This window comes from Bos taurus, chromosome 25 (assembly GCF_002263795.3).
Source record: "Bos taurus isolate L1 Dominette 01449 registration number 42190680 breed Hereford chromosome 25, ARS-UCD2.0, whole genome shotgun sequence".
In the NCBI taxonomy this organism is placed as follows: domain Eukaryota; kingdom Metazoa; phylum Chordata; class Mammalia; order Artiodactyla; family Bovidae; genus Bos; species Bos taurus.
In genome coordinates this window covers 21,266,979-21,293,155 of record NC_037352.1, presented here as the reverse complement: position 1 = coordinate 21,293,155, position 26,177 = coordinate 21,266,979, and the positions used below count along the sequence as shown (strand labels likewise).

At 40.6% G+C, this 26,177-nt stretch overlaps 1 protein-coding gene across 9 annotated transcripts; it reads left to right on the top strand.

Annotated features, from left to right (window-relative positions):
- The first annotated feature begins 50 nt into the window (after positions 1 to 50).
- On the top strand, positions 51 to 24,782 carry PALB2 (partner and localizer of BRCA2). 9 transcript variants are annotated; one of them, XM_024984732.2, is made up of 13 exons: positions 51 to 229; positions 2,351 to 2,410; positions 2,546 to 2,648; positions 4,945 to 6,435; positions 8,633 to 9,447; positions 9,801 to 9,872; positions 11,799 to 11,960; positions 13,020 to 13,105; positions 13,363 to 13,524; positions 14,643 to 14,759; positions 18,902 to 18,989; positions 20,993 to 21,141; positions 24,275 to 24,782. In XM_024984732.2, exons 4-13 carry the CDS (start codon positions 5,280 to 5,282, stop codon positions 24,480 to 24,482), a joined length of 3,015 nt encoding a protein of 1,004 aa, XP_024840500.1. In that variant the 5' UTR covers positions 51 to 229; positions 2,351 to 2,410; positions 2,546 to 2,648; positions 4,945 to 5,279; the 3' UTR covers positions 24,483 to 24,782. The 9 variants fall into 9 exon arrangements, with proteins under 9 accessions (XP_024840500.1, XP_024840501.1, XP_059737199.1 ...); XM_024984733.2 differs by having other exon boundaries at positions 51 to 1,928; NM_001205615.2 differs by having other exon boundaries at positions 162 to 209; positions 24,275 to 24,779.
- The last annotated feature ends 1,395 nt before the right edge of the window (positions 24,783 to 26,177 follow it).

Here is a 26,177-nt window from a genome sequence, read left to right as displayed (position 1 = left end):
TGGCGCGCCCGTGCGGCGTGGGCTATCTGACCCCGTGTTGCCGTGCTCCCGGGCTCCTCAAACTTTCCCCGGGTTGCCTTGGGGCCCAGGGCCAGCCGGGCTGTTTTTGTCCGCAGGCCTGGGGCCAGCGACGAATGCTCTTTTTGTTGGCCGCCGGTCAGATGGAAGAGCCTCCTGGGAAAACCCTCAGCTGTGAAGAAAAGGAAAAGGTGCCGGGGATGCGGGAAAGGTTGACTCAGATTTTGACCCCCTATCCCAGGATTTTAGGCTTGTCTTTGCTTCCTTTGACCGTCCAAGGGCGGCAGTGACCTCTAACCTACGCTTTTCTCTGGATTGAGGGGGCACAGGAAGTTAAAGTGTGGGAGAGAGCCGTGCTCCCTTAGTGGCGTTTAAAGAACAAATTTTCTTTACAGCAGAAATGCGAATGTACAAAATGTAAAACTGTAGATAAAGCTAAGGTCCCCTTTGACATCTTCCCCACCCCACCCTGCACACTCTCAGTTTTGGCTTCTCCCACCCCGCCCCGTTAAGTAAATCTCTCAACCATCTGGACTTCAGATATTTTTGAGTGCCTGTGTGTGCATGTTGGGCGGGTGGTGGAGGTGTGGAGGGGCGTGTTTGTATTCTCTTAATCACCAAAGAGTAGTTATGTATTTTGGAGGAAGGTGAATGTTCATAAATGGTATGATCTAAATGGTTCTGCAACTTCCGTTTTGGTTCTCCGTGTTTAAAATCCACATGAGTCCTTGTTTGCTCCTGCTTCTGTCGTGTCCGACTCTTTGCAACCCCCTGGACTGTAGCCCTCCAATCTCCTCTGTTCATAGAAGTTTTCTGGCAATAATACTGGAGTGGGTTGCCGTGCTCTCCTCCAGGAGATCTTCCCAACCGAGGGATGGACCCCGCGTCATGTTTACTTACCTTTTTTAAAATTATTTTTTAAATTCTGTGTAGTATCCTACAAATGGAAGTGGCATCTTTTCTTTACATGTTTCTCTGCTGAGAGCCTTTTGTTTGCAGGTTTTCTTTCTACGACAGTGCTGCTCTGACTGTCCTTATACATGCCAACTTGTGCTTGTGCCAGCAGACGTTGTGGTTTTTAAAAAATATTTATTTGGCTGCCCCCCTCTTAGTTGTGGCACATGGGATCTTATATCTTCCTTGAGGCATGTGGGATCTAGTTACCTGACCGGGGATGGAACCCAGCCTGCTGCATCGGGATGGCAAAGTCTTAGCCACTGAGCCACCAGGGAACTGACAGATGTTATTAACGTGAATGTATCTTGCACTGGCTGTTCCAAGCATGGTGCTAAAACTCTTCATTCACCATAACTCATCCGTCCTCTCATCCCAGCCTGCCTTGCAGTGGTGGTGGAAAAGTTCATTTACAAATCAACAAGGTAATTCTCAGATGGTGATAAGGGTGGTGATAAGTACGAAGCTGTGAGAAGAGGTTACAAGCACAGACCCTAGAGCCAGACTGCATGGTTTGAGTCGTGCTGGTTTTAAATTGTGTGATCTTGGACAAATTGCCTTCCCTCTGATCTTTCCAAAGCTAGCTCTTTCCTCCATCAGGTTGGAGCTCATATGGTATTCCTCAGAAATGCTTCCCTGGCCACTGTCTCTAAAGTATTCCATTCTCCTGCATCCCAGACACCCTCCCATCACTCTGTTTGTCTAGGTGTTGATTACCACATGAAATCATCTTATCTGTTTGTTTTCTTACTATCTGTATCCCTCACTGTATGTAAGCTGCCTACAAGCAGTGTCCTTGACCCCTCTGTAGATGTAGCATCTGGAACTATTACCAACATAGTGGGCATCAGTTATTGTTCTTGGTGCTGGAGATACCTGGATCAATAACTGACTCATAAGTTGAATGACTGTCTGAGGATGATAGCCCCTGCTACCCTCAAGGATCTCACAGTGAGGTAAGAGGAAACAGAGAAGTGAACAGACAGTATGTATAGTAAGTACTGTGATAAAGCAAGCACAGAGGAGAGGTGGAGTCCTAACTTGGATTTGGAGAAGGACTTAGAAGTTTAGAAACTTCCCTAGAAGTTTCCCTCAAGAAAATAAATCTAAACCGAGGCTTCAGGAATCAGTAGGAATTAGCAAAGTAAGTTGGGGAGAGTTGCTCCAGGTGATAGGAACAAGTTAGGCAGCGATGCATTAGAAAACTTGATGTTTTGTGAGAACTGGAAGTAGAGTAAGGCAGTGCTGCTTCCTCCCCACCTCCAGCTGAGGGACCTGCTGACCACTGCACGCTGGTATCCAATAGGCCCTGCATCCCTTCTCTCTAATGCCTTCTTTCCCACCTGCTCAGTTTTGTTTGGTGTTTTTCCTCTTCCAGTTGAAAGAAAAATTAGCATTCCTGAAAAGGGAATACACCAAGACATTGGCCCGCCTTCAAGTAAGTAAAATCACATTCTCTCAACTTGGTGTTAATGCCACAAAGTATATAAAGACAGCTCTTTATTTAAGTTGTTAACAAAAATTTATTTCTTTTTCATAAAGTTGTTTTTTGAGTTGCTTTTGTTTTCTCTAGCGTGCCCAAAGAGCCGAGAAGTTTAAAAATTCTCTTAGGAGAACAGTGGAAGAACAAGACTCCTCACTCCAGCAGGAAGTTTCAACACAGCTAACCCACACAGGTAAAGCTAGCCCATTCTGTTACACTTTATTACTCATCTCCCATGTAAATTTGCCTGTGATTCTCTTTTTAAATATATTTATTTATTTGGCTTCATCGAGTCTTAGTTGTGGCACACGGGCTTAGTTGTCCCCTGTCGTGGGGGAATCTTAGTTCCCCAACCAGGGAGCAAACCCCCATCCTCTGCCTTAGAAGCAGATTCTTAACCACTGGACCACCAGGGAAATCTCCTAGCTGTGGTTCTTTTTGTCACGATCAGAAGATACGGAGTAACAGTAGACTCTTTAAAGTCTACGGTTCATTGCTCCTTTGTATAATTGTCATCAAGATTGTATAACCATCATCACTGTCTTAATTTCAGAACACCTTTACCATCTGAAAAAGAAACCCGGTACCCATCCTACCCTTAACCCCTGGACAACTACTAATCTGTTTTTTGTCTCTGTGGATTTTCCTTCTCTGCACCTTTCATATAGATGGAACCATACAATATGTGGTCTTTTGTGACTCTCTTCTTTCACTTGGCATAATGTTTTCAACCTTTATTCATCCATCTATATGTTCATCTAAGCGTGCATCAGTACTTCATTCCTTTTTGCAGTTGAATAATATTTCATTCCCCTTCATGGATCACAGCCTTGTGGTGAAGGGGCTTGTGTAACTCAATGAAACTATGAGCCATAATATAATATGATATAGTTTGTATATCTAGTCATCAGTTAATGGACACTTGGGTTGCTTCTACTTTTTGGCTGTTATGAATTTTGGCTTTTATGCTGCTGTGAAGATTCATGTACAAGTTGTTTGTGTGGACATATATTTTCAGTTCTCTCTATGTGTACCTAGGAATGAAATTTCTGGGTTGTATGATAACTCTGTGTTTAATTTTGAGGAACTACTAAACTGTTTTCTACAGTGACTGTACCATTTTTCTTTCCTACCACAACACACAAGAGTTTCAATCTCTACACATCCTTGTTAATACTTGTGATTTTCTATTTTTAAAATTATAACCGTTCTGATAGATATGAAGTGGTATCTAATTGTGGTTTTGATTTGCATTTCCTAGTGACTAATGATATTGAACATATTTTCGTGTGCTTGTGTATCTTCTTTGGAGAAATATCTATTTTTATTAGGTTATTTGTCTTTTTATTGATGAGTTGTAAGTGTTCTTCATATAGTCTAGCTATTGGACCCTTATCAGATACATGGTTTGTAAATATTTTCTCTCATTCTATGAGTGAGAAACTATACTTTATTTGGATTGCTTATTTAGTTGCTCTTTTTCTCTATTTTAACTTTTAGAAATTATATTTATTGCTTAAATATGGAAAGATGGTTTTTTTTTTTTTAGTTAAGTGTTTATATGTGCACAAAGATGAAAGTCTGGCTGGAAATACTTTAATAAAAAACAATGGTCATTTTTCATGTTAAAAGTCAGCTAATTTATAATCATAAAATCAAAAACTAATGAAATAGAAAAGTGGTATGAAAATTGAGCCCAAAAAGGGACATGAAGTAAAAAATCAGGTGAGATATGGGAGAAATGGGGATATGTTGGTCAAAGGGTTAAGAGTTACAATTATGCAGAATGAATAAGTCCTAGAGAGCTAATGTTCGGCATGGTGACAGCAGTTAATAATACTATATTATATACTTGAAATTTGCTGAGAGAGCTGACCTTAAGTCTTCTCATTACACACAAAAAAATCATAGCTATGTGAAATGATGGATATGTTAGTTAGCTTGATTGTGCCAGCATTTCACAGTGTATACATATATCAAAGCATCACTTTAACTGTGCAATTTTTATCTGTCAGTTGTAGTTCAGTAAAGTTTTAAAGAAGGAAAAACTAAGAAAAGATGATTGCAATAAAGAATAATCTTTTTTTGATATTTATAATTTATGTGGCTGCACCGGGTCTTGGTTGCAGCATGTGGGATCTTTAGTTGTAGCCGTGGGATCTAGTTTGCTGACCAGGGATGAAACCTGGGCCCCCTAACATTGGGAGCACAGACTCTTAGCCACTGGACCACCAGAGAAGTCCCAAGAATAGATAATTGTTTAGTTTGAAAATCATTTTTCCAGCACAATTCCATTTTTGTTACATTTACTTAATATTACTGTAGTTTGTAAGATTATTAAAAACTTACTTTGATCTGCCTAAATGATATACCATCGACTCTATGTTAAATAAATGTTTGGTAATATTTGTATGTAATATTTAAAAATAAATATGGGGTAGTTTTTGTTTCATTTTAAAAATATTAACTATATAATTTTTCTTCTTCAGAACCTAAAAATACAGTATCTCCTCGTGACACGTTGCAAATCAACACCCATGTCGATGAAGAAACTGGAGAAAAGACACCCAGCTCACTTGACATTAAGCCTGAGTTGTTTAGCTCTGGACGTGTCTCAGTGGAAGGATCACGCATACAAGGATCAGATGATAATCAGGAACATTTTCCTTTCAGGGTCAATGGCCCTGATGCTAAGAAAAGGCAGAATAAGCTGCTGGGGAGAAGAAAGAAAGAGGAGAGAACATATATTTCACAGGAGAGAGAATCTCTCTCTGACATTGATTCGCTCATACTCTCTGGAAAAAGACTAAAGGAACAGGAAAAAATGAATAGAGAAAATCCTAGAACACCTGTAACTGAACTAAGAACTTACCCCCTTTCAAGTCCTAAATGTGCCATTCCAAATTCTCCAGCACCAGTTACAGAAACTAATGTAGGGAGTGTATTAATTTTACCAAGCACCAAACCACAGAGAGATGTTGATGCCCTCCTTAGAGGAAATGATTTCCCCAGGGCGACTACTCTTCCTCTGCCTACACCTTCAAATAGCAGTAACAGTCAGCGCCTCGAACACAAGTGTCCTAAAAGTAACTGTGAACTTACTACTCACAGCTTAAGAAACATTAGCTCTGCTTCACCTGTAAACTTAGAGGTACAGAAGAAAAAAATTACTGTCTCTACAGATAACCCAGAGGTAAACAAAGCTGGAAGTACAAGTGGCCAGGCAGCTAGAAGTCCTAACTTAGAGGCAGATAATTCATGTTTTATAAATGAACTCACTTGTGATAACTTAGTAGAAAATGAAAACCAAAACTTAAAAGAACAAAATCACACAGAGATGTCTCTTAAATCTCCCAATGATGCTCTCGGTGGTAGAAATGAAAGTCTTCTGGAAAAGGAAGTTCTAAGTCAGTCTAAGAATCTTAGCCTGGAAGTAATTTCTCCTGTTTCTACAGAAGATCAAATACATTCTTGCACAGTGCTTGAAGGCCTTCTCTTTCCTGCAGAATATTACGTTAGGACAACACGGCGCATGTCAGGTTGCCAGAGGAAAGTAGCACTGGAGGCTGTAATTCAGAGTCATTTAGGTGTCAGAAAAAAAGGCTTTAAAAATAAGAGTATGAAATCTGCTAAAAAATTCAATGTTTGCAACGAAAAAACTAAGCAAAGTGAAATTAAGGTGTCTGACAAACACGCAGAACAACCAAGTTCAAGAAGTCCCCAGAAACTGCTCTCATTAACTGAAGTCAGCTTTTCCACTGACTCCACAGAAGATGACTTTTCTAGGAAGACAGTTACCAAGCCATCAGGTAAAAAATGCAGAGGAAGAAGAAAGTCAGCGTGCACCTCTCTGTTAGATCACCATGAACTACTTTTGCCAACTACTGGCACATCAGGTGTTAAGAAGTCCAAGGAAGAAATTGCCTTGCACAAAGATCAGAATGAAAAGGCAATTGTTCACAGTAAGAAGAGAATTAAAGGTAAATCGAGATGTGGTTGGCGGTGGTGGCTGATGATGGTGGTAGCTAACACTATATGCTCGTCACTTTCTAAATGTTATATAGATACTTACTGAATCATCACACCAACTGTACATGAGGCAGAATCTATTTTTTTATTACTCTTATATATTTGGCAGCACATGGAATCTTTCAGTTGCAGCACGTGGGATCTAGTTCCTTGACCAGGGGTCAAAACCAGGCACCCTGCATTGGGAGTGCAGCCTTAGCCACTAGACCACTAGAGAAGTGCCCAGAATATATTTTTATCCTCACTTTACAGATGGGGAATCGAAGGCCAGGTGATCAAAGTGTCTTTAAAGCCACAGGGTCAAGGTTCAAATCTGGCTGCATGGTGTCAGAGTTCACAAATATGGTTGAAAAAGTTGACACTGAGAGGGAAACTGTGTTGGATGTTTACCTGAAATTAGTGTTTATTCAACTATAATACAGTCTTTTATCCATGGGGAGAAGTAACTAGTACAGTGAAGTATATTTGAAATAAAATCAATGTCAGAGTAAGAATTCATTGACAGATTCCCTTAGGAATAATTGTGTAATAAAATGCAACAGGTCTGAGCCACTTTGGGAGGTAAACTGTCTAATAGTGTCTCTGAGGTTCATGGGACACAAGATTTTGGAGGCTATGAAGTGACAAGTTATAATTTAAACTTCTTTATTCATTTACTCGGGAGATGTATCTGATAAACTGAGCACAGAATTTAGATAATTCACTCCAGTTCTGTGTGAGAGCTCAGCAAACTTTCTATAAAGGGCCAAATAGAAAATACAGTCTGTGCTCAGTCATAGCTATTCAAGTGTAATGTGGAAATAACCATATACAATGTGTAAATGTGCCTGTGTCTTAATAAAACGTTATTTACAGAAACAGGCAGCCAGCAGCTCTGTACCATTGGACAGGCTTTGACTTATGAGCCACAATTTATTAATTTAAATAAAAATAATAATCATGGGGACTCCACTGGTGGTCCATTAGCTAAGACTCCGTATTTCCTGGTCAGGGAACTAGATCCCACATGTAAACTTAAAAGAGTTCACATGCTGCAACTAAGACCCAGTGCAGCCAAATATATAAATTTAAAATATTTTAAAAAATAATCACGACTCTTTTAAAAAATCATCATCTTTTATGCCAACAAGAAAGGAATTGGAAAGCAGGACAATCTAGTAATAAGCTTGAAGTGTTGTTTTGTATACTTTGAAATAATCTACTGTGATTTCAGTAACCTACAGGTACATGGAACATTTTTTTTTCTTGAGGTAACCTTCATATTAACATAGTTAACTGTTTTAAGTTAAGTGAACAATTCAGTGGCATTTAGTTACGTTCACAGTGTTTTATCACCACGACCCCTGTGTAGTTCCAAAACATTTTCATCATCCCAAAGGGAAACCCCATACCCGTTAAGCAGTTTCTCCCCATTTTCTCTCTTGACAGTCCTTGGCAAATACTAATCTGTATTCTGTCTTTGTGGATTTACTTATTTTGGGTATTTTATATTAATGGAAGTATACAGTATGTGCCCTTTCGTGTCTGGCTGCTTTCGCCTACTTAGCTGGTTTTCGAGATTCATCTACATGGTAGCGTGTATATCAGCACTTCATTCATATTCATGGCTGAGTAATATTCCATTGTGTACATGTAGCACAGCTCTCTTATCCATTTATAAAGTATTGGATGCAGCTACATTTTGAATGATACAGAGCTCCTGTTGCTTGAAGTCTAATAAATTAATCTTTGTTTGAAAAGGGAACTATGTTTTCTTCAATGAGAAGAGCCAGCATTTTGTAGACTGTACCCTGATAGCCTGTTGAAATGATAATTGTGGATCAGAAAGGACTTCAGAGATTCTTAACCCAGCTCCCTCAGAAGGGACAAGGGGAAATGAGGTGAATTTGACTTGCCCAGGATAACATAGCGAACCAGTGGCGGAGCTGGCACCAGACTGGTCCCAGCCAGCGCTGTCAGCACCACACTGGGTTTGGTCCTGCAGAGGGAGAGCTGCTCAGTATGCACTAACCTGTGTCTGATTGTTGAACTGTCCACAGAAGTTTGAGAGTCCTGGGTGGGAAAACACTGCATGATGTTGGAGTTTAGAAACTCACTCTTTCTTGGGAATTGGTGAGTATCTGTTTTTGTTGTTGCTTTCTGTTTTAGGAAAGGAAGGTCACTGTCAAAAAGAGGACTTCCTTTGTTACAGTAATTACGCTTATTTCTCTTCGGATGATGATGCTTTCAGTGCTCCATTTCGTAAGAACAGAATGCTAAGTTTAAAGCATCTGTCGTCTTTTCTCAAAATCACAGACTTTCAGTTACCTGACGAAGACTTTGGGTCTCTTAAGCTTGAAAAACTGAAGTCCTGCTCAAAAAAGCTGATGGAGACTTTTGGATCAAAAGTACATGGAGAGGGGCATCTTAAAGGGGAAAGTTACATTGTTGTGGAGGAACCAAGCCCTAAACAAAGCAATATAGAAAAGGAGGGCATGGAAGAGGAACTAATTACCCTACCAGGAAAGGCACATCCTAAAATGCCAAGCCAAAGAAGCCAGCCTCGGGGAAAGGACCTTTCTTCATCCATTTTACTTTTTACTCCTTTGAATTCTGTTGCCTCTGATGATAATGACAGACTGACAGCAGAGCTGTGCTCACCTGCTTTCCCCATATTAGGCGCTACTCCAGCTTTTGGCTCCCAAGCTCACAGAGAAAAGGTGTCTGCAGAGGTGGTTGGACAAACCTGCTCTCCACCCCGTCTTTCTCACTTAAAAGCCACAGTCAGCCTGGCTGGCAATCGTAAACAAGGCAACAGCTGGAGCAGACCCTCGAAATTAGATAGCAGCCAGCATGTGGCAGGAAGAGCAGGACAGCCTTCCTGTGACCCTGACTCTGGTCCCCAAGCAACAACTCTACCCACCGAGTCTTTCACCTATGAAGCAAGTCAGCTCCAGGAATCACAGAGACATTCTGCTGAGCAGGTACAGACTGCATCCTTCATGAAATTTTCTCTGAAGAAATGAAGTGTCTTAGTGAACATGGACTCAGTTCCTCAGTGTTTTAAAATGTTTTACCATGTTTCTTTGATATGACTTCACTGTAAATATTAAGTTCATTCTGGGGAAGTTAGGATTAATTAAAATATGTGTATTTTTAAGGGATGCTGTTCTCTTTGTTATTCATGAAGCAGTTGCATTTGGAGCTTTGCTGCTGTTATAGAAAATAAAACAAACAATATAGAAAATAAATAAAAGGAAATAGTTTGAAGAATGAGTGCTACAGACAGATACCATGTATAATGTATACATTAATGATGTGACTTTTGTTTCCACAGACTGAAATAGCAGAGGTTCCTGCTTGGGGTAGCTTACACCCGGGCACCCTACACGTGGTTTCAAACTTAAAGGTCAGAAGATTTATCTCTTGTGTCTTACATATGAAAAATGCAATGAACTGGTTGGAAAATTCAGAAGAATTTGATCCTTGATAAAATAGATTCAGAAAAACATTTAAATTCTTTTTCACAATATTTACCTGTTATATATATTCTGAGATCTTCTAAAGAAGTTTTTATGTCAAGCTATTGCCAAGAAAAGCTTAAGCTGGGAGCTCGACTTTGTATCTAAGTTTAAATCAGGCATTTTGACAGAGAGGGGTCGTTCATGACTCTCCTACCCAAATAATATAGTACTTCTAGAAGAATCACTTACTTTATAAGAAAATGGGTAACAGTTCTCGATTATAACATAGTGAATGGTTAATTTCCATAGGCTGTGTGATGTATATGGTTCTGAGAAATATAAATATTCTGGTAAATCCTGTGAAGTGAATTGGACCCATGTCCTGGTTAACTTTTTATACTTGAAATAGGATGGTACACAGCGGGGGTCTTCAGTCTTACTACTATTAACATTTGGGGCTGAATTATTCTTTATTCTTAGGGACTGGCCTGTGTGCATTGTATGGTATTCAGCAACAGCCATGGTCTCTACCAGTCATAACCGCCCCGCCACTCCAGCAGTAATGACAGCAGTGTCTCTAAATATTGCTAACTGTCCCTCCCTAGGGAGGGTTGCGAAATCGCCACCCCTAATTGAGAACAACTGGTGTCGGAAAAAAAGATTTAAATCCACATAAACTGTTTCTCCGGATCACTGGCTATGTGACCTGGCACAAGCTGTTTGGCCTCTGGGTCCCAGATTCCTTTTCTGTAAAAAATACACTTATGTTGTTTTTAAACTATTCTTAAATCAATTTTAATAACAGCTTCTGAAAGGAATCAGCCATTTCATTCATATTTTCAAATTTGTAGGTAAAAAGTTAGTTGTTGTTATAGTTTTTGGTCTGGGTATGTACAGTTAAGCCTCTCCTCACTCTCCATTTCTAAAAGTGGTTTTTTTTTTTTTTAATTTACTTGCTTTATTTTTGACTGTGCTGGGTCTTTGTTGCTACGCACAGGCTTTTCTATGGTTGCACTTTGCAGGGGGCTGCTCTCTAGTTGCTGGGCGTGGGCTCTCATTATAGTGACTTCTCTTATTGTGGAGTCTGGGCTCTAGGGTGCATGGGCTTACTTGACCTGCAGCATGTGGGATCACCCTGGACTAGGGATCAAACTGGTGTCCCTTGCATTGCAAGATGTATTCTTAACCAGTGGACCACCAGGGAAGCCCTCTGAAAGCATTTTTTTTCCTACATCAGACTTAGGAGGTTTGTCCATTCTGTAAGTCTTCCCCAAAACCTAGTTTTTTGTTGTGTTGATTCTTAATTGAGTTTTTGGTTTCCTCTTTCTTTTTTTTTTCCTGTTTTTATTGTTAGTAAGTCCTTCTGTTTTTCATTGTGCTTATTTCATTACTCTTTTACTAACTTCTTGAGCTGCTTGCTTACTTTAATCGGTATTAATTTTTAATATTAACACCTTTATAATTATAGGAGTTTTTTAAGCACTGCTTTGGCCAGCACATTCTGCATCTTCATTTAGAAATAGTATGTTGTTTCAGTTTTATTCCCTCTTCAACCTATGGGTATTTCATTAGAATGTTACATTTCCAACTGTTCTTAAGGAACTAATGTTTCAATTAGTTCTTATGGTCTGTTTTGAAGGTTAAATCTGAATCTGTTCCAGTCTGGAGCTACACGTTTTAAAAACTATCATTGTGAGTGTGTATGGGCAGTTTTTGTAGTTACATAAGACCCACAAATCTCTTTTGATCTGCATGAAAGTTTAATTACATTCAGTTGGTATTTCATCTAATCCTTGTAATCCGTCACTGTTCATGTTTATTCTGCGCCCAAGAATCCCTTTAACGCCGTTGTTGTTGCCATTCTGTGTCAGAATCCTTCAGGTTCTTGTTCTGTGGATATGAGTGCCACGTGGTGGGAAATAGCTGGTTTCAAAGAGCCGTGTATCATAACTGCTTGTGAATACGTCGTTTCTCTTTGGAAACCTCTGGATGCTTGGCAGTGGGAAAAAATTTATTCCTGGCACTTCACAGAGGTAAATCAGAATCTTATAGCTGAAAGAGAGCTTTTCAATCAGTTGCATGGTAATACAGATGGGCAGCTTACCAAAAATATGGGATCTGTGACTATGCAAGACAGAGCAGAAAAATGATGTTTTTTTCCCCCAGTATTTAATTATGAAAATTTCCAAATATATGGGAAAGTGATATAGGGAGCACCCATATGCCCAGCATGTAGATTCTAAAGTTAATATCATGCTTTATCATATGTTTATCCAGAGGTGGATTTTTACACTGTACCTGCTGGAGAAGCTTGAAATTTCATGTCTATTCTGACTTCTAAACTTGCTGATACTTCTCACCAAAATGTTATTTCTGCTTTTTTTCTAGCTGTAGTTTCTTCTGTCCTTGTCTACCTTGGTATATATTTTACATGGTTGCAGTCTGAATATGCTTAAAATTTTTAAGTCTGTCTTTTCTTACCATATAAATATGTTTGCTTGTTTCTACATATTCTTCCTACTTACTTGTTTAATTTTATTTTTCCAGCTTTATTGAGGTGTAATTGACAAATGTAATATATTTAAAGTGCATAGTGTGATGATTCGATGTACATACACACTGTGAAAGCGTTTCCATAATCAGGTTAATCAGCATTTCACCTCACGGTTTCCTTTTTTTCCCTTGGTGAGAACGCTTAAGATCGACTGTCTTAGCAAATTTCGTTCTTGTTCTCCAGTATACCCACAGCCAGTAGCAGTGTGTTTGGCAGAGTGCTGCTCATAAATATTTGTTCAGTGCATAAACTTGTCTTAAATGGTTGCATATTGTTCCATTCGTTCACATACCAGAATTTAATTATTCTCCCATTGCTAGAAGCATTTATTATGTTAAATTAATGCCACGGTAAACATTATCATGCATGTAGCTTATTTGAGTTTACATCTTGTAAAAAGAGGATGTTTGCTGAATGTTTCAAGTGTTTGAAACTAGATGCGGTGACAGTAGAAAGAAATGTGACAAATTTTGGAAAATTTAGATTGATTAAAAATGAAATAACCAAATATAATTTTGGGCTGCTTTGTTTTATTTAGTTTCCGGTATTACAGATAGTTGCAGTGCCTGATGTTTGCAATCTTGTGTGTGTGGCTTTGGGAAATTTGGAAATCAGAGAAATCAGGTACGTAATTCTCAAGGCGTGTTTTTTTTTCTTTACCTGGATCTTTGTCAGCTTGTTTTGAGTTTTGCGTGCAAATTATAACCTAGGCTTGGGTCTTGAAAGACTCTAAATTTAGGTCCAAAGAGAGATTCATTTTGAAAAAAGCTATCAATAGAGTGACATCCCTGACTGAAATTTCCTTTGAAAGTTTGAGCCTAGTCTTCCATATTAAAGGCTTGCTCCTGTCTGCTCTGCATTTTCCCTTATACGTGGTTTAGGGCACTACTTTGTTCTCCCGACGGTAAAAGTGAAAAGCAAGTGCTCCTGAGTTCTGGAAATATAAAAGCTGTGCTTGGCCTGGCAAAGAGGAGGCTCGTCAGTAGCAGTAGGACCCTTTGTGATCAGCAAGTCGAAATGATGACAGTTGCCGAAGATGGAGGGTAAGCATTGGTTGAAGAAAAGCATTGGTTGATTTTACTATTAGATCAAAAATGATTTCATCACAGGGCTTCAGAGAAAGTTGAATCAGTAGCATCTTGTTTTCTCTGCTGTATGTGTAGTTCAGCAGGTTCTGCCTCTGTCCTGGGCTGTTATACAGAAGCAGTGTAGGGAGGTGGAGCCAGACGTGGCAGGGAAGAGGGCAGGGAGCAGAGAGGCTCAGAAAGTGTAGTCTGTTCTTCCTTCAGTCTCCCTTGACCTCTCTGTATGTCCTTTAAGTGTTACAGATACCTCAAGATCCTATACACTTACCTGGTTCCACATACTTGGTTTCCATTGCTTCAGGTACCATCTGAATCCTGGCTGCTTGCAAACATATTTCTAACTCTGAGCTCTTTCCAACCTCTGGACCTACATGCCTGTTTATTAGATATCTCATGGATACCTCAAATTCAACATGTTAAAAACAGAACTCATAACATCTTCTATGTCTTTCATATACTCATTACACTTTATTGGATTTATTTGTCTTTCCTAATAACAGAGGGTATGAACCTCATTTGTCTTATTTATCCATGACCTGTTGCAGTAAATTGTTCATTCGCTAAGTCATGTCCAACTGTTTGCAACTGCATGAACTGCGTTGCAATAAAACAGGCAAGAAATAAATAATTGTTTGCTTAAATTAGGAAAATGTTAGTGGAGGTGGGGAGAAGCAGTGGATTTGAGAGAGATGAGATAGTAAAGTCATTAGGACCTGGTGATTGAGTAAATAGAGAGGAAAGAGATAAGAATAAAGTCCAAGTGCTGGGTTGCTCACTGGGTAGGTGGTGGAACAGTTAGTTGAGATAGCAGTGCTGAAAGAAACAGGTTTAAAGATAGAGCTGGTAAGTTTAATTTTGGAGATGATGAATATGAGGTGCTTACAATATATCCACATAGACAATGTGAAAGTATATGTTCATTGTAGAATATTTAGAATACACATGTTTTCTGGGTGAATTTTTTTTTCTGTCATTAGGTTAGTGTCTATTATGTATTGTTCAATAATATGCAGAAGGACTGCTTAGAAACTGCTTTGGTAGAAAAGCCTTGATTTTTAATACTGTTTTTAATACAGAAGCAAAGAAAAACAGCTTTTGATGCCCCCTGAGGAGACCATACTAACTTTTGCTGAGGTTCAAGGGATGCAGGAAGCTCTGCTTGGTACCACTATAATGAACAACATTGTTATTTGGTAAGCTTCCCTTTGAGAGCGCTATTTTTCTCATCTGTAATATAAGGATATATCTCTTAATTTCATAGGATTATTAAGATTAAATAAGAAACTCTGTAAATATGATTGTGTTATCATTTGTTTACTAACAGATGCTATATACTTATCTTAATGAGAACATCATATTAATTCAAATAGTCCAAGCAGACTACTTTAAAATAAGTGAAATTTTATTGCTGTCAAAAATGTACTCTTTCTGGTTAATGGCTGAGTAGCTTTCTGAGATTAACTCTTCTGCTTCAAATACTTGTGAATTCTGTGCAAAAGATAGAGAACAAATATCTGAAAGCACTAAAGAGGGAGAAAAAAATATATACTGGAGGAAATTCAATACATAGAGGAAGGAAATGTCACTGGGCAAATTTCCTGTTCGAAGGTGAGGCCCCAGTCTGCACACTTGGTTACAGAAAAACTTCTATCCTACTGCCTTGAAGGACCAAAGGATAGAAATCAAGGTGATTGCAGCAGCTAGAAAGCAAGAAAGAAAAATCTCGAAAAATAGACAGCCAGAAAAGGAGCCCTGCTGCTGCTGCTGCTGCTGCTGCTGCTAGGTCACTTCAGTTGTGTCTGATTCTGTGCGACCCCATAGACGGCAGCCCACCAGGCTCCCCGTCCCTGGGATTCTCCAGGCAAGAACACTGGAGTGGGTTGCCATTTCCTGCTTCAGTGCATGAAAGTGAAAAGTGAAAGTGAAGTCGCTCAGTCGTGTCCAACTCTTTGCAACCCCAGGGACTACAGCCCACCAGGCTCCTCTGTCCGTGGGATTTTCCAGGCAAGAGTACTGGAGTGGGGTGCCATTGCCTTCTCCGGAAGGAGCCCTGAACTCTAGTTAAATATCTGGCTGACCTTTAAACTGCATACATGGATTATTCAATAATATGCAGAAGGGCTGCTTAGAAACTGCTTTGGTAGAAAAGGCTTGATTTTTAATACTGTTTTTAATGCAGAAGCAAAAGGTAAAGCAAAGAGAACTGAATTGGGTTTTCAGCATTTAGAATTTGAGTTTAGCCAATTTAACTGTTGGCTATAGAGTTAAAAACAAAATCAGTATTCTTCGGAGGAGCAGCATGCAGAGTTTATATGATGTGTCATTGTGTCTAGAATACAATCCAGAATTACTGGATGTGTAAACTTCTTTGATTAGATGATTCACAGGAACAAATTTGTGATAGGGAAATGACAGTGGAAGTCCCCAGCCACCTCTTCCCTGACCACAGGGGAGGGCCACACCAGGCCTTTTCACTTGCAAGGTTAGTTTGTGGTAGGAGAAGAGATTGATCTTTTTTCTCAGAAGACCCTCCAGTAATTACTCCCTTGAGGCCAGAATGGGTCTTGGTGAGAGAAAGTTATGAGTGTCATTCCTACGCGCCCGTTCTGCATCGTTCAGCCCTAACCCTCTAGGAATAAACTAGGCAAGTGTGGCCCGAGAGAAACTTTGTCCCCCCGCCCCCCGCCCCCCCCCCCCCCCCCCCCACCGACCAGGGAGCCTCTGGAGTTTGACCCTGACCTAACCTACCAGGTTTCCATCTTTGGCACTTGCCCCAGGGTTTCTGCACGCAGGTCTTATTTCAGACAACGTTCTTTGCTAATGTTGTCTTTTCTGTTCTGTCTGCTGTTTCTATAGTCTGGCCCTTCATTGTTTGGCTCCTAAACTATTAATATAATCTAGTGATTAGTCTCAGTACTCAACCTCCAGATTATATTTTATACTATCACTTTACACATACTCATTCTCCCATCCCTCCCCCCCCCACCAAATAAAACCTTCAGTGGGGTCCATGTTTGCTTTCTCCACCTTCCATTTCCCTGATGTTTCATTACAAAAATTCTTTTCCAGCTGTTCCTACTCTTTCCCTTTTTTCATTCTATCCTTCAGTTTCCCTCTTTTTCTAATAACAGCCTTTTGGCATTTTGTAAATAAGGGATCACAGTGGAATTCGAGGCTGGGAAGGTGCCGGGGACCAGCCCCGGCTGATCCAGGGTATTTGAAGGAGAGACGGCTTAGGCGACCTATTCAAATGTTAATTAGAGATATAAGAGTAATAGAATGAGGATAGCTCAGTAGGAAAATTCAGTGGAGAAAAGAAGCTGAGTAGCTTGGTTTACACGGAAAATCAATATAACCCGTGACACCAGGTTAGCTCTGACCACGGAGGCCGCAGGTGCCCTCTCGAATAGCGGAAGGTGCCCCACCTTAGACACCTTCTCAAGTGGGTCTTAGAAGCCCAGGCAAATAAATGGTCGCAGAGGATATCCGCGCTCCAGATGGAGACTCAGCTGGAAGTTAAGGAGTAAAATGACATGGGGAGACCAAGCGTTGGTGAGCAAGGCCCATAGCTTTATTTTCAACAGGGGCTTATATACCCTAAGTTACACATAGAGGATAATAGGGGATGCAAAGTCAGCAGTTTTTGATTCTTATCAAAAACCAGGGTTTCTTTCCTGTAAATTTATCATATACAAATGGTTTAGGTGATTTACATCATCTTCTGGCCAGAAGGCCTATTAACATTTTATGACTCTTGACAAGGACTTATCAACAAAGACTTATTTTCCCTAAGAGAAATTATTTTAAGGTTTGGCGCCATCTTCCGAAGATAAAATTGCATTCCTATGGGGCGGATGTGTAATGGGTTTACAACAAAGGAAAGAACTTATTACCTTAAGGGTCTAAAGTTACTAACACCAAGGCCACTACTTATTTTTTCTACATACCAACTATATTAATTAATACACATTCAAGGATACAATACAGGGGATGTGAAAACTTGGCAACAAGCATTGGCTCATCAATGAAATCTTTTACTAGTTTTATTCTGACAGTTTCTAACTCTCTGAGAGGCTCTAAGCTATTTGAATATCTTAAGCTTCCCGTGCCTCTCGAGGCTGGGAGACTGTAAATAATCGTATGCGTAGCTGTAGGAGTCCGGGTAAACTTGTCAGGCGAGTTAGAGAGCTATCTGAGGGGTTTGGATTTAAACACTCCTAATTGCCCAGGAACTTTTATTAATTGGAGCTATAAGTTAACTCTTTGTCAGAGAGACCGAGATGGTGGTAGGGTACAGCCCCCAGTAAAGTCAGAGGTGAGAGCACAAAGCAATAAAGTAGGCAGACTCTGGTTTTTTGGGGGTAGATGCTCGAGAATATCTGGGGGGACTCCTGAGGCTCGATCCCGCCTTTGCGTATGCCGAGCCTCCTTCCTCATGACCTTTGTCACGAGCGGAATGCCTCTCCCCGGCTCCCGGCAGGAAGGGACCATTCTTAGAGGTTCTAAATATCAGTTTAAGTTCTAAGTTTAAGGGGTATGTGCAGCCCCACAGTTGCTTTAAGTTCTGTTGCAACGCCTCAGCGCTTCCCTGGTGGTCCAGTGGTTAAGACTCTGGGCTTCCATTGCAGGGGGTGTGGGTTCTATCTCTGACTGAGGAACTAAGATCCCACATGCCATGTGGTACGGCCAAAAACCCAGGGTTTCTCATAAGTGGAGTCACATGGTAGAACAGTCAGTCAGTGTCACACATCCTCATAGAACTAAGGAGTGGTTCCAACAAACGTTTTTTTCTTTATATTCACCCTCTTCAGTCTTCCTTTTTCCATTTTTTATTCCATCTCTGTCTTCCCTTCTCTCTCTGTTATCTTAGTCTAGCTCTAATATCAACATATTATAGAGATATAATTACAAGTCTCTTCTAGGTGTGGTTTCTCTCCTAACCACATTTGGTTTCCTGACCGTTGACTTCCATGGAAAATTTAGTCGTATAACAAGAAACGTGATAAGATCATAATGATAGAGCTATGCCCTGTGCCTACTTTCAGTACAAGTGAAGTGAGATCCTGGAAAACTTTTCTCCTGAATTTGAAAAGATTTATCCCTAATGGCATTAGCAGGTTCAGTCTAAAGCTAAACTATCAAATTACACTATTGGCAAAGTTAAACTGTAGTTCTGTTTTTAGCCAAATCAGTGGCTAATCAGAACTAAGGTCCTGTGTCCCTTAGTTTTTCCCTTGGTCACCTCCTGAAGGATGCTGTGATACATAAGAGAATATTACATGAAAACCAGTTTGTTGGGAGAATGGTATGAGCTTATTTATTTTTGGTGTCCAAGGAACTTAAAAACTGGTCAGCTCCTGAAAAAGATGCACATCGATGCTTCCTACCAAGCTTCAGTCTGCCACAAAGCTTACTCTGAAATGGTAAGTCTTGATCTGCTGGGACCATTTTGTGTCTAGTCTGTGTGTTATTTTGGTCGCACTGAATGAGAGCAATAACTTTGTAAGTCATAATTACTAGGCCCTCTCTGGTGCCTGTTTTTTCAAAATTGGATAGCACTTCTTGCTCTTTCTTGAAATTTATGAGTGCATACAAGTGATCATACAATATGACTGGGTAAAATTTCTGACTGTATGACTTAAGGGCACACCTTGATTTCTAGACTGTACCTAGAAACAATATGCTGATTTTCAGATTTGGCTCCCAACCACATTGCCATAAATGATTTATGATGTGAATGAATCCCCTTAGGGAGAGTGATTAAAGGGTCCTTGACATGTTTTTCCCTCAGGCTTTAGCATTCCTGTATAGAAACAAACACAGCTTCTTAGGGGCTGTGTCAGTCCAGTTTTAACATCTGAACAGGCTGAAGGTACTTGTCCAGGAGTCAGAGGTAACTGCCTGAGTAACAGGGACTGCTGAGCCACAAGCAGAGGCAGAAGCAGCCGGCTCAGCGCTGAGTGGAGACTGACTTGCCCAGCGCAGTGGCAGCCCTGCGCTCATCAGCACGCACAGGCTCTTAACACACAGGGTGCATCTCCCTCTAGCCTAGCAACTTTTGTGGAAATGAACTCAACAGTTGTGTGATCTTAGATAACCTATCCCATCATCTTGGGGCTGACTTTCTTTATTCTAAAATAAGAGGGTTAAGTTCATCTCTGGAATGATTAAATACCCCTACTAAGCATTTAAATAATTTTACATTTTTGTTATTACGTTGATACCTGTTTGATACTAAAACATTTAATGTAGAAATGTATGATATAGGAAGTAAAATGTCACCATGAAGCCAACCTCCAGAAATAATAGTTAATAGATCAGTATAGGAATCAGCAAACTTTTTCTGTGAAGGGCCAGTTAGTAAATATTTTCAGTTTTGCAAGCCATGTGGTCTCTGTCACAACTCCTGTACCACTACAGCCCCAGGTCAGCCAGAGGTAACATAAACAAATCATGTGACTGTGCCAATAAAACATTTTGGACAATAAAGCTTTCTGAAACTTGAGTTACATATATAATTTTCATGTGACACAAAATGTTCTTCCTCTTTTTTCTAACTATTTCAAAATGCAGAAACCATTCTTAGCTCATGAACCATACGAAGGTAAGCACTGAGCTGGATTTGACCTGTAGGCCAGAGTTTGCCAACCCCTAGTTAAGTGCATAGCATTTAACGTTTTTTGACTTTCAGTTGTTTTTTTAAGGCCCAGTAATTAATTTTTCCCATTTTACCCCCCGAAATAATTACTTTCCCATTTTACCCCTGAAATAATTACTTTCAACAATGTACATGTGTGTTTATACATATGTGTGACATATATATTTTCATACACAAAGATGTTATTATTAGAACATGTAATTTTAAAGTCGTGGGAGGTCTGTAACACATCTTCCCACAGAAATAACCATAGGTGACGGTGCCTTTTTTGGGTCATTTTTAGTCTATAAGTAAATAGGCTATTGAAAACTGTCCTGAAAATCCTCTCACCACTGAAAAGATTGTTTTTATGGGAAAATGTGCTCCAAATTTTCAAAAACCAACTTACAGGTGAGCATTTCTGGTTTGAAGACTCCCTCCAAGTGTTTCTATGCCCTCTTTTCTTAACACCAGCATTTCCCCAGGTGGATGGCATGGATGTTAGTAGGCTCTAAAGTTGAGGAAGCTGGTAAGTCAGCTAGATTCACACCTACAAAGACTGGCCGTAAAGTCATGGGGAGCCCTGTGCTGGAGAAGCCCAAAGTCCAGCTCAGTGGTCCCCTCAGAGGTTCTGCCTGAAAAAGAGTGATCCAGGGATTAAAGCCTCGAGACTTAAGAGTCTGTTGGCCGTTCCTGTGATTCTGTAGTTTTGTCTCTGCCAATGCTTTCTTCCCCCCCGCCACATACTCTTGATGATTTATTTGGTCGTTAATTTTTCTCCTACATCAGGGGCTCCTGTTTGTTGTTCTGAGTCACCCTTGCGCCGAAGAGAACGAGTTATCGGGAAGCCCTGTGTTTCAGCTGATTGTGATTAACCCGAAGACAACCCTGAGTAGGGGTGTGATGCTCTACTGCCTTCCTCACGGGCAAGCTGGAAGGCAAGTGTGTGATTGCCGTCTAATGAGTGTGACATTGTGAGAAACATCTGTGCATACATAGAAACCAAATATTTTTCTGTGACTGACGTGAATGGAAACATGGAATACTTCAGATCATGGTAAAGAATACTAAGAAGTAGGTTGAAGTGTGAAGTTTACCAGATCTGAGTCAAAGTTCAAATTCCCGCCATCCTATGATTGCCCACCAATATGGCACCAGATAGGTATTTTATGTATAGTCAAGCCTTATTTTTCCCCACACCAAAACACTTCAGAGTAATTAATATTCTTTACAAGAAACTTACCGTATATGTTCTTTCCATAAAAGTTAAATTAAGGAAGTTCTAAATGCACTTAAGAAGATCTGTTAGACTTCCCTGGTGGTACAGTGGATAGGAATCCACCTGCCCATACAGAAGACCCAAGTTCAATCTGGGACAGTTCCACATGCCATGGAGCAGTGAAGCCTGTGCTGCAACTACTGAGCCCATTTCCTAGAGCCTGTGCTCTGCAACAAGAGAAGCCCCACAGTAAGAAACTCAAGCACCACAACTAAGAGTAGTCTCTGCTGCCGCAACTGCAGAAAGCCTGCGTGTAGCAACAGAAAGACCCAGCACAGCCAAAAATGAAATCAATAAATAATTAAAAAAAAGAAGATATATATACTTTGAAATATTGACTGTACCTCCATCATGTAGGCAGTTGATATTTATCTTTTGATAAATATTTTATCTGTTGACTGATGAGAAGATCTATTTACTGATGCCACAGTTACGGGCATCCCAACAGTTTTCTGAGCTATATAAAGCTCTGAAGTAGTGCTAATATTCTTAGGTGAAGCAAGCAACATCGAAGGTATCATTTCTGAATACTACTTATGAAAATAGACCTAGTAAATCAGGATCACAAAGTTTGGCTTTAGTAACTCACAGGGGTGAGCAACCTTGATGGTTATATGTGTATTTCTCTTTCTTTCAGTCTTGTGCAAAGCTTGCTAGGTGATGCGTGTTCTAAAAGTCCCTCTCCTTGTGTATGTAGCCAGCTGTGGCATTTCTGCAAGTGTTCTTGGCGCAATAAGAACCTCAGAACTCTCATCTGTAATATGTGCTTACATAAAACTTGTTTTCTTGAATATAAAGAGAGAAGCATAGTCATTGGCCCAGAAATTGCAGGTGCATGGTCAAGCATTTCCTTTTCAAACCTGTTTGTTTAGCAAATCTTGAAAGCCTATTTGGTGCCAGTCCTGTAGGAAACACTACTGTTTCTAATCTCATGGAAGTTAGAAAATAATGAGCTCAGGTGTTTGAGCACAAGTCACCTGTTCTCCTTGTTTGCTTGGCCCTTATAGTAAATTCTTCTCTGCTCAAAAAAGAAAAGAAAAAAGAAACAAATTTCTTTGCTGTTTGTTGTGCATAATGCCAGAAGGCTTGCACTGTTTGGGATGGAAGGGCACTTTAATTGGCAGTAGAGGGTTGGGGAGAGACTGTCAAGGAAAACGTTATGGATTTTCAAAAGATGAGCTAAGAGACAGCTACACAAAGTTGGGTGCAAAAAAAAAAAAAAAAAACAGTTGGGTGTGAGCCAGGGATAAAATATATCATTCATTTCACTCACAATATTCACGTAGGGCTGACTGTGTACCAGGCCCTCTACAAGGCACTGGTGATGTGGCAGTGAGGAATAATTAATTTGTATTAAGGATTTCTTAAATCACTGTGGATGATGATTGCACCATGAAATTAAAAGGCGCTTACTCCTTGGAAGAAAAGGCTATGATAAACCTAGACAGCATATTAAAAAGCAGAGACATTACTTTGCCGACAGAGGTCCATCTAGTCAAAGCTGTGGTTTTTCCAGTAGTCACGTATGATGTGAGAGCTATGGTTTTTCCAGTAGTCATGTATGGATGTGAGAGTTGGACCATAAAGAAGGCTGAGCGCCAAAGAATTGATGCTTTCAAACTGTGGTGCTGCAGAAGACTCTTGAGAGTCCCTCGGACTGCAAGATCAAACCAGTCAATCCTATAGGAAATCACTCCTGAATATTCATTGGAAGAACTGATGCTGAAGTTGAAGCTCCAATACTTTGGCCACCTGATGCAAAGAGCCAACTTTTTAGAAAAGACCCTGATGCTGGGAAAGACTGAAGGCAGGAGGAGAAGGGGACAACAGAGGACAAGATGGTTGGATGGCATCACTGACTCAATGAACGTGAGTTTGAGCAAGAACCTGGAGATGGTGAACGACAGGGAAGCCTGGTGTGCTGCAGTCCATGGGGTTGCAAAGAGTCGGACACAACTGAGCGACTGAACAACAAAGCATTTCTTAAGTACTGCACTAAGCTTTTTATATCAACTGTTTTATTAAAGTTCAAAGCAGTCCTATGAAGTAGATACTCATATCGTGTATCTCTATTTTACTGATGAAGTTAAATACTTGCTGGGGTCCCACATCTCTTTGTTAGAATTCAAATCCCAGTACCATCCCTGGTGGTTTAGTGGTTAGAATTTGGTACTCTTTCAAAGCCTGGTAGCTGACTGCAGAGCTCCGTCTTAAAAAAGACAGCCAGATTTGTTTCATGATGTTTACATTTTCTGTGGGACAGACAGCCCCCAAATATGGAAACGAGAATCTCACATTCATATTCTCACAGATATGGAAGCAACCAATCTCACATTGCTGTGATGGTAAAAAGAAGTTGCTGCGATAGACAGGGAGCAGAGTGTATGTGTGTGTGCATGCTCAGGTTGCTGAATAGGTGTGACTTTTCTATGCGGGCGACAGGCCTGAACAATGACCAGAACCCAGCCAGGCTGTGCCCTGGGGTTAGACCTGTCAGGGAGAGGGACAAGCAAAAGCAGAGACACCAAGGTGAGGCCAGGCTCGGCTGGTTTGACGAGTGGGAAGCAGGCCACGGTGAGCTGCTGTGGGGAGATACAGAGGTGCATCAGAGAGACAGGCAGGGCCGCTAGCGATCGTGGCCAGCAGTCCTAGGGTTTCACACAGACGCACGCGTGTTCCCACGTGTCTTTGTTCTTGTTGCTTTAGAGACCGTGGTTTTGGCCTATTTTTGTTTTAATGTTTTTTTGTTTTTGATATGTGATTTGAATTGTCTCTTCTGTGCTTGCTGCTAGGTTCCTGGAAGGCGACGTGAAAGACCATTTCGCAGCAGCGGTATTGACTTCTGGAACCATTGCCGTTTGGGACTTACTCTTGGGTCACTGCACTGCTCTCCTTCCTCCTGTCTCTGGCCAGAATTGGTCTTTTGTTAAATGGTCAGGTACAGATTCTCATTTGTTGGCTGGACAAAAAGATGGAAATATATTTGTATACCGCTTCTAAAAAGTTAGGGTAACTTGGAAAACACAGTGTTCTGGGTATTTTTGGCCTCTTAGTACTCTTTGGAGTTGCTGCTCTAAAGGAGACTATTTGAAAGAGTTTTAAAACACTTATTTACCTCTGTTCATTCTGACAGACTGTGTTCTGATGGTGGGGCACTACTGATCTTGAATGCTCATTTGTACTTATGTTGGGAGAGAGGGTATATAAGTGGATTTTTGTGATTCCTCACATTTGCACATTTCCTTTTAAAGGCATATGTACATAAAGCTTGAAATGTTAATAAATATTTATTTTGATACATCCTGTTTGGCATATTTTTTCCTCTCCTGTAAAGATGATTTTCAGAAACAAGAACTAATTATTTTACAGCTAGAATATTTAGTCAGTGACACTTGCACAGTAAATCTCAGTTAACTCAGTGTACTAATAGGCAATATACTTTTGTTCACTGCACTAAGTCTTCGTTGCTACACACGGGTTTTCTTTAGTTGTGGCAAGCAAGAGCTACTCTCTGGTTATGGCACTTGGGCTTTTCGTCCGTGTGGCTTCTCTTATTGTACAGCACAAGATCTAGGGCTCTCAGCCTTCACTAGTTGTGGTGTGTGGGCTTGGTTGCCCCACAGCAGGTGAAATCTTCTCAGATCAGGGATCAGAGCCGTTTCCCCTGCATTGGCACATGGATTCTTAATGACTGGACTGCCAGGGAACAAAGTGAAAGTCACTCAGTTGTGTCCAACTCTCTGTAACCCTATGGACTATATACAGTCCATGGAATTCTCCAGGCCAGAATACTAGCGTGGGTAGCCTTTCCCTTCTCCAGGGGCTCTTCCCAACCCAGGGATTGAACCCAGGTCTCCCACATTGCAGGCAGATTCTTTACCAGCTGAGCCACAAAGGAAGCCCAAGAATACTGGAGTGGGTAGCCTATCCCTTCTCTAGGTGTATCTTCCCAACGCAGGAAGCGAACCTGGATCTCTTGCATTGCAGGTGGATTCTTTACCAACTGAGCTATCAGGGAAGTCCTGCAATATACTTTTATGAAATTTGTAATATTTTCACATACCTACTAAAAGTAACACAAAGCCTATTTCAAATGCTAATTTAGAAATGCTGTTGTTCATTTGCATTCTCACATGCATCCGGGATACCAGTACCTGCATTTTCACAAGAGTCACTTAGTCAACAGCACAACTACTGAGGACATCATCTTCACCTTTCCCTAAGTGGTTTGAGAGACAGCAATTTTTTTTTCAAGATTATTTACTGGCTGTGATGGGTCTTTGTTGCTCTGCAGGCTTTCTGTAGTTGCAATGAGCGGGGGCTACTCTTCATTTCAGAGCGTGGGCTTCTCATCGTGGTGACTTGTCTTGTGGTGGAACACAAGATCTAGGGCGTGCGGGCTTCACTAGTTGCAGCTGCTAAGCTCAGTAACTGTGCCACGGGCTTAGTTGCTCCAGGGCATGTGGGATTTTCCCGGACCAAGGATCGAACCAATGTCCCTTGCATTGGATTCTTAACCACTAGACCAGCAGGGAAGCCCTAGAGATGACAATTTTTAAAGCCATAATCTGTTCTCAATATGCCAGCAAATTTGGAAAACTCAGCAGTGGCCACAGGACTCGAAAAGGTCAGTTTTCATTCCAATCCCAAAGAAACGCAATGCCAAAGAATGCTCAAAACCACACAATTGCACTC

Coding starts and splice junctions, on each gene's coding strand:
- PALB2 (NM_001205615.2), top strand. CDS start 162: ATGGAAGAGCCTCCTGGGAAAACCCTCAGCTGTGAAGAAAAGGAAAAG. Junction 9,873..11,798: donor ACGTGGTTTCAAACTTAAAG/GTCAGAAGATTT, acceptor ATTCTGTGTCAG/AATCCTTCAGGTTCTTGTTC. Junction 14,760..18,901: donor ATGAACAACATTGTTATTTG/GTAAGCTTCCCT, acceptor TTGGTGTCCAAG/GAACTTAAAAACTGGTCAGC.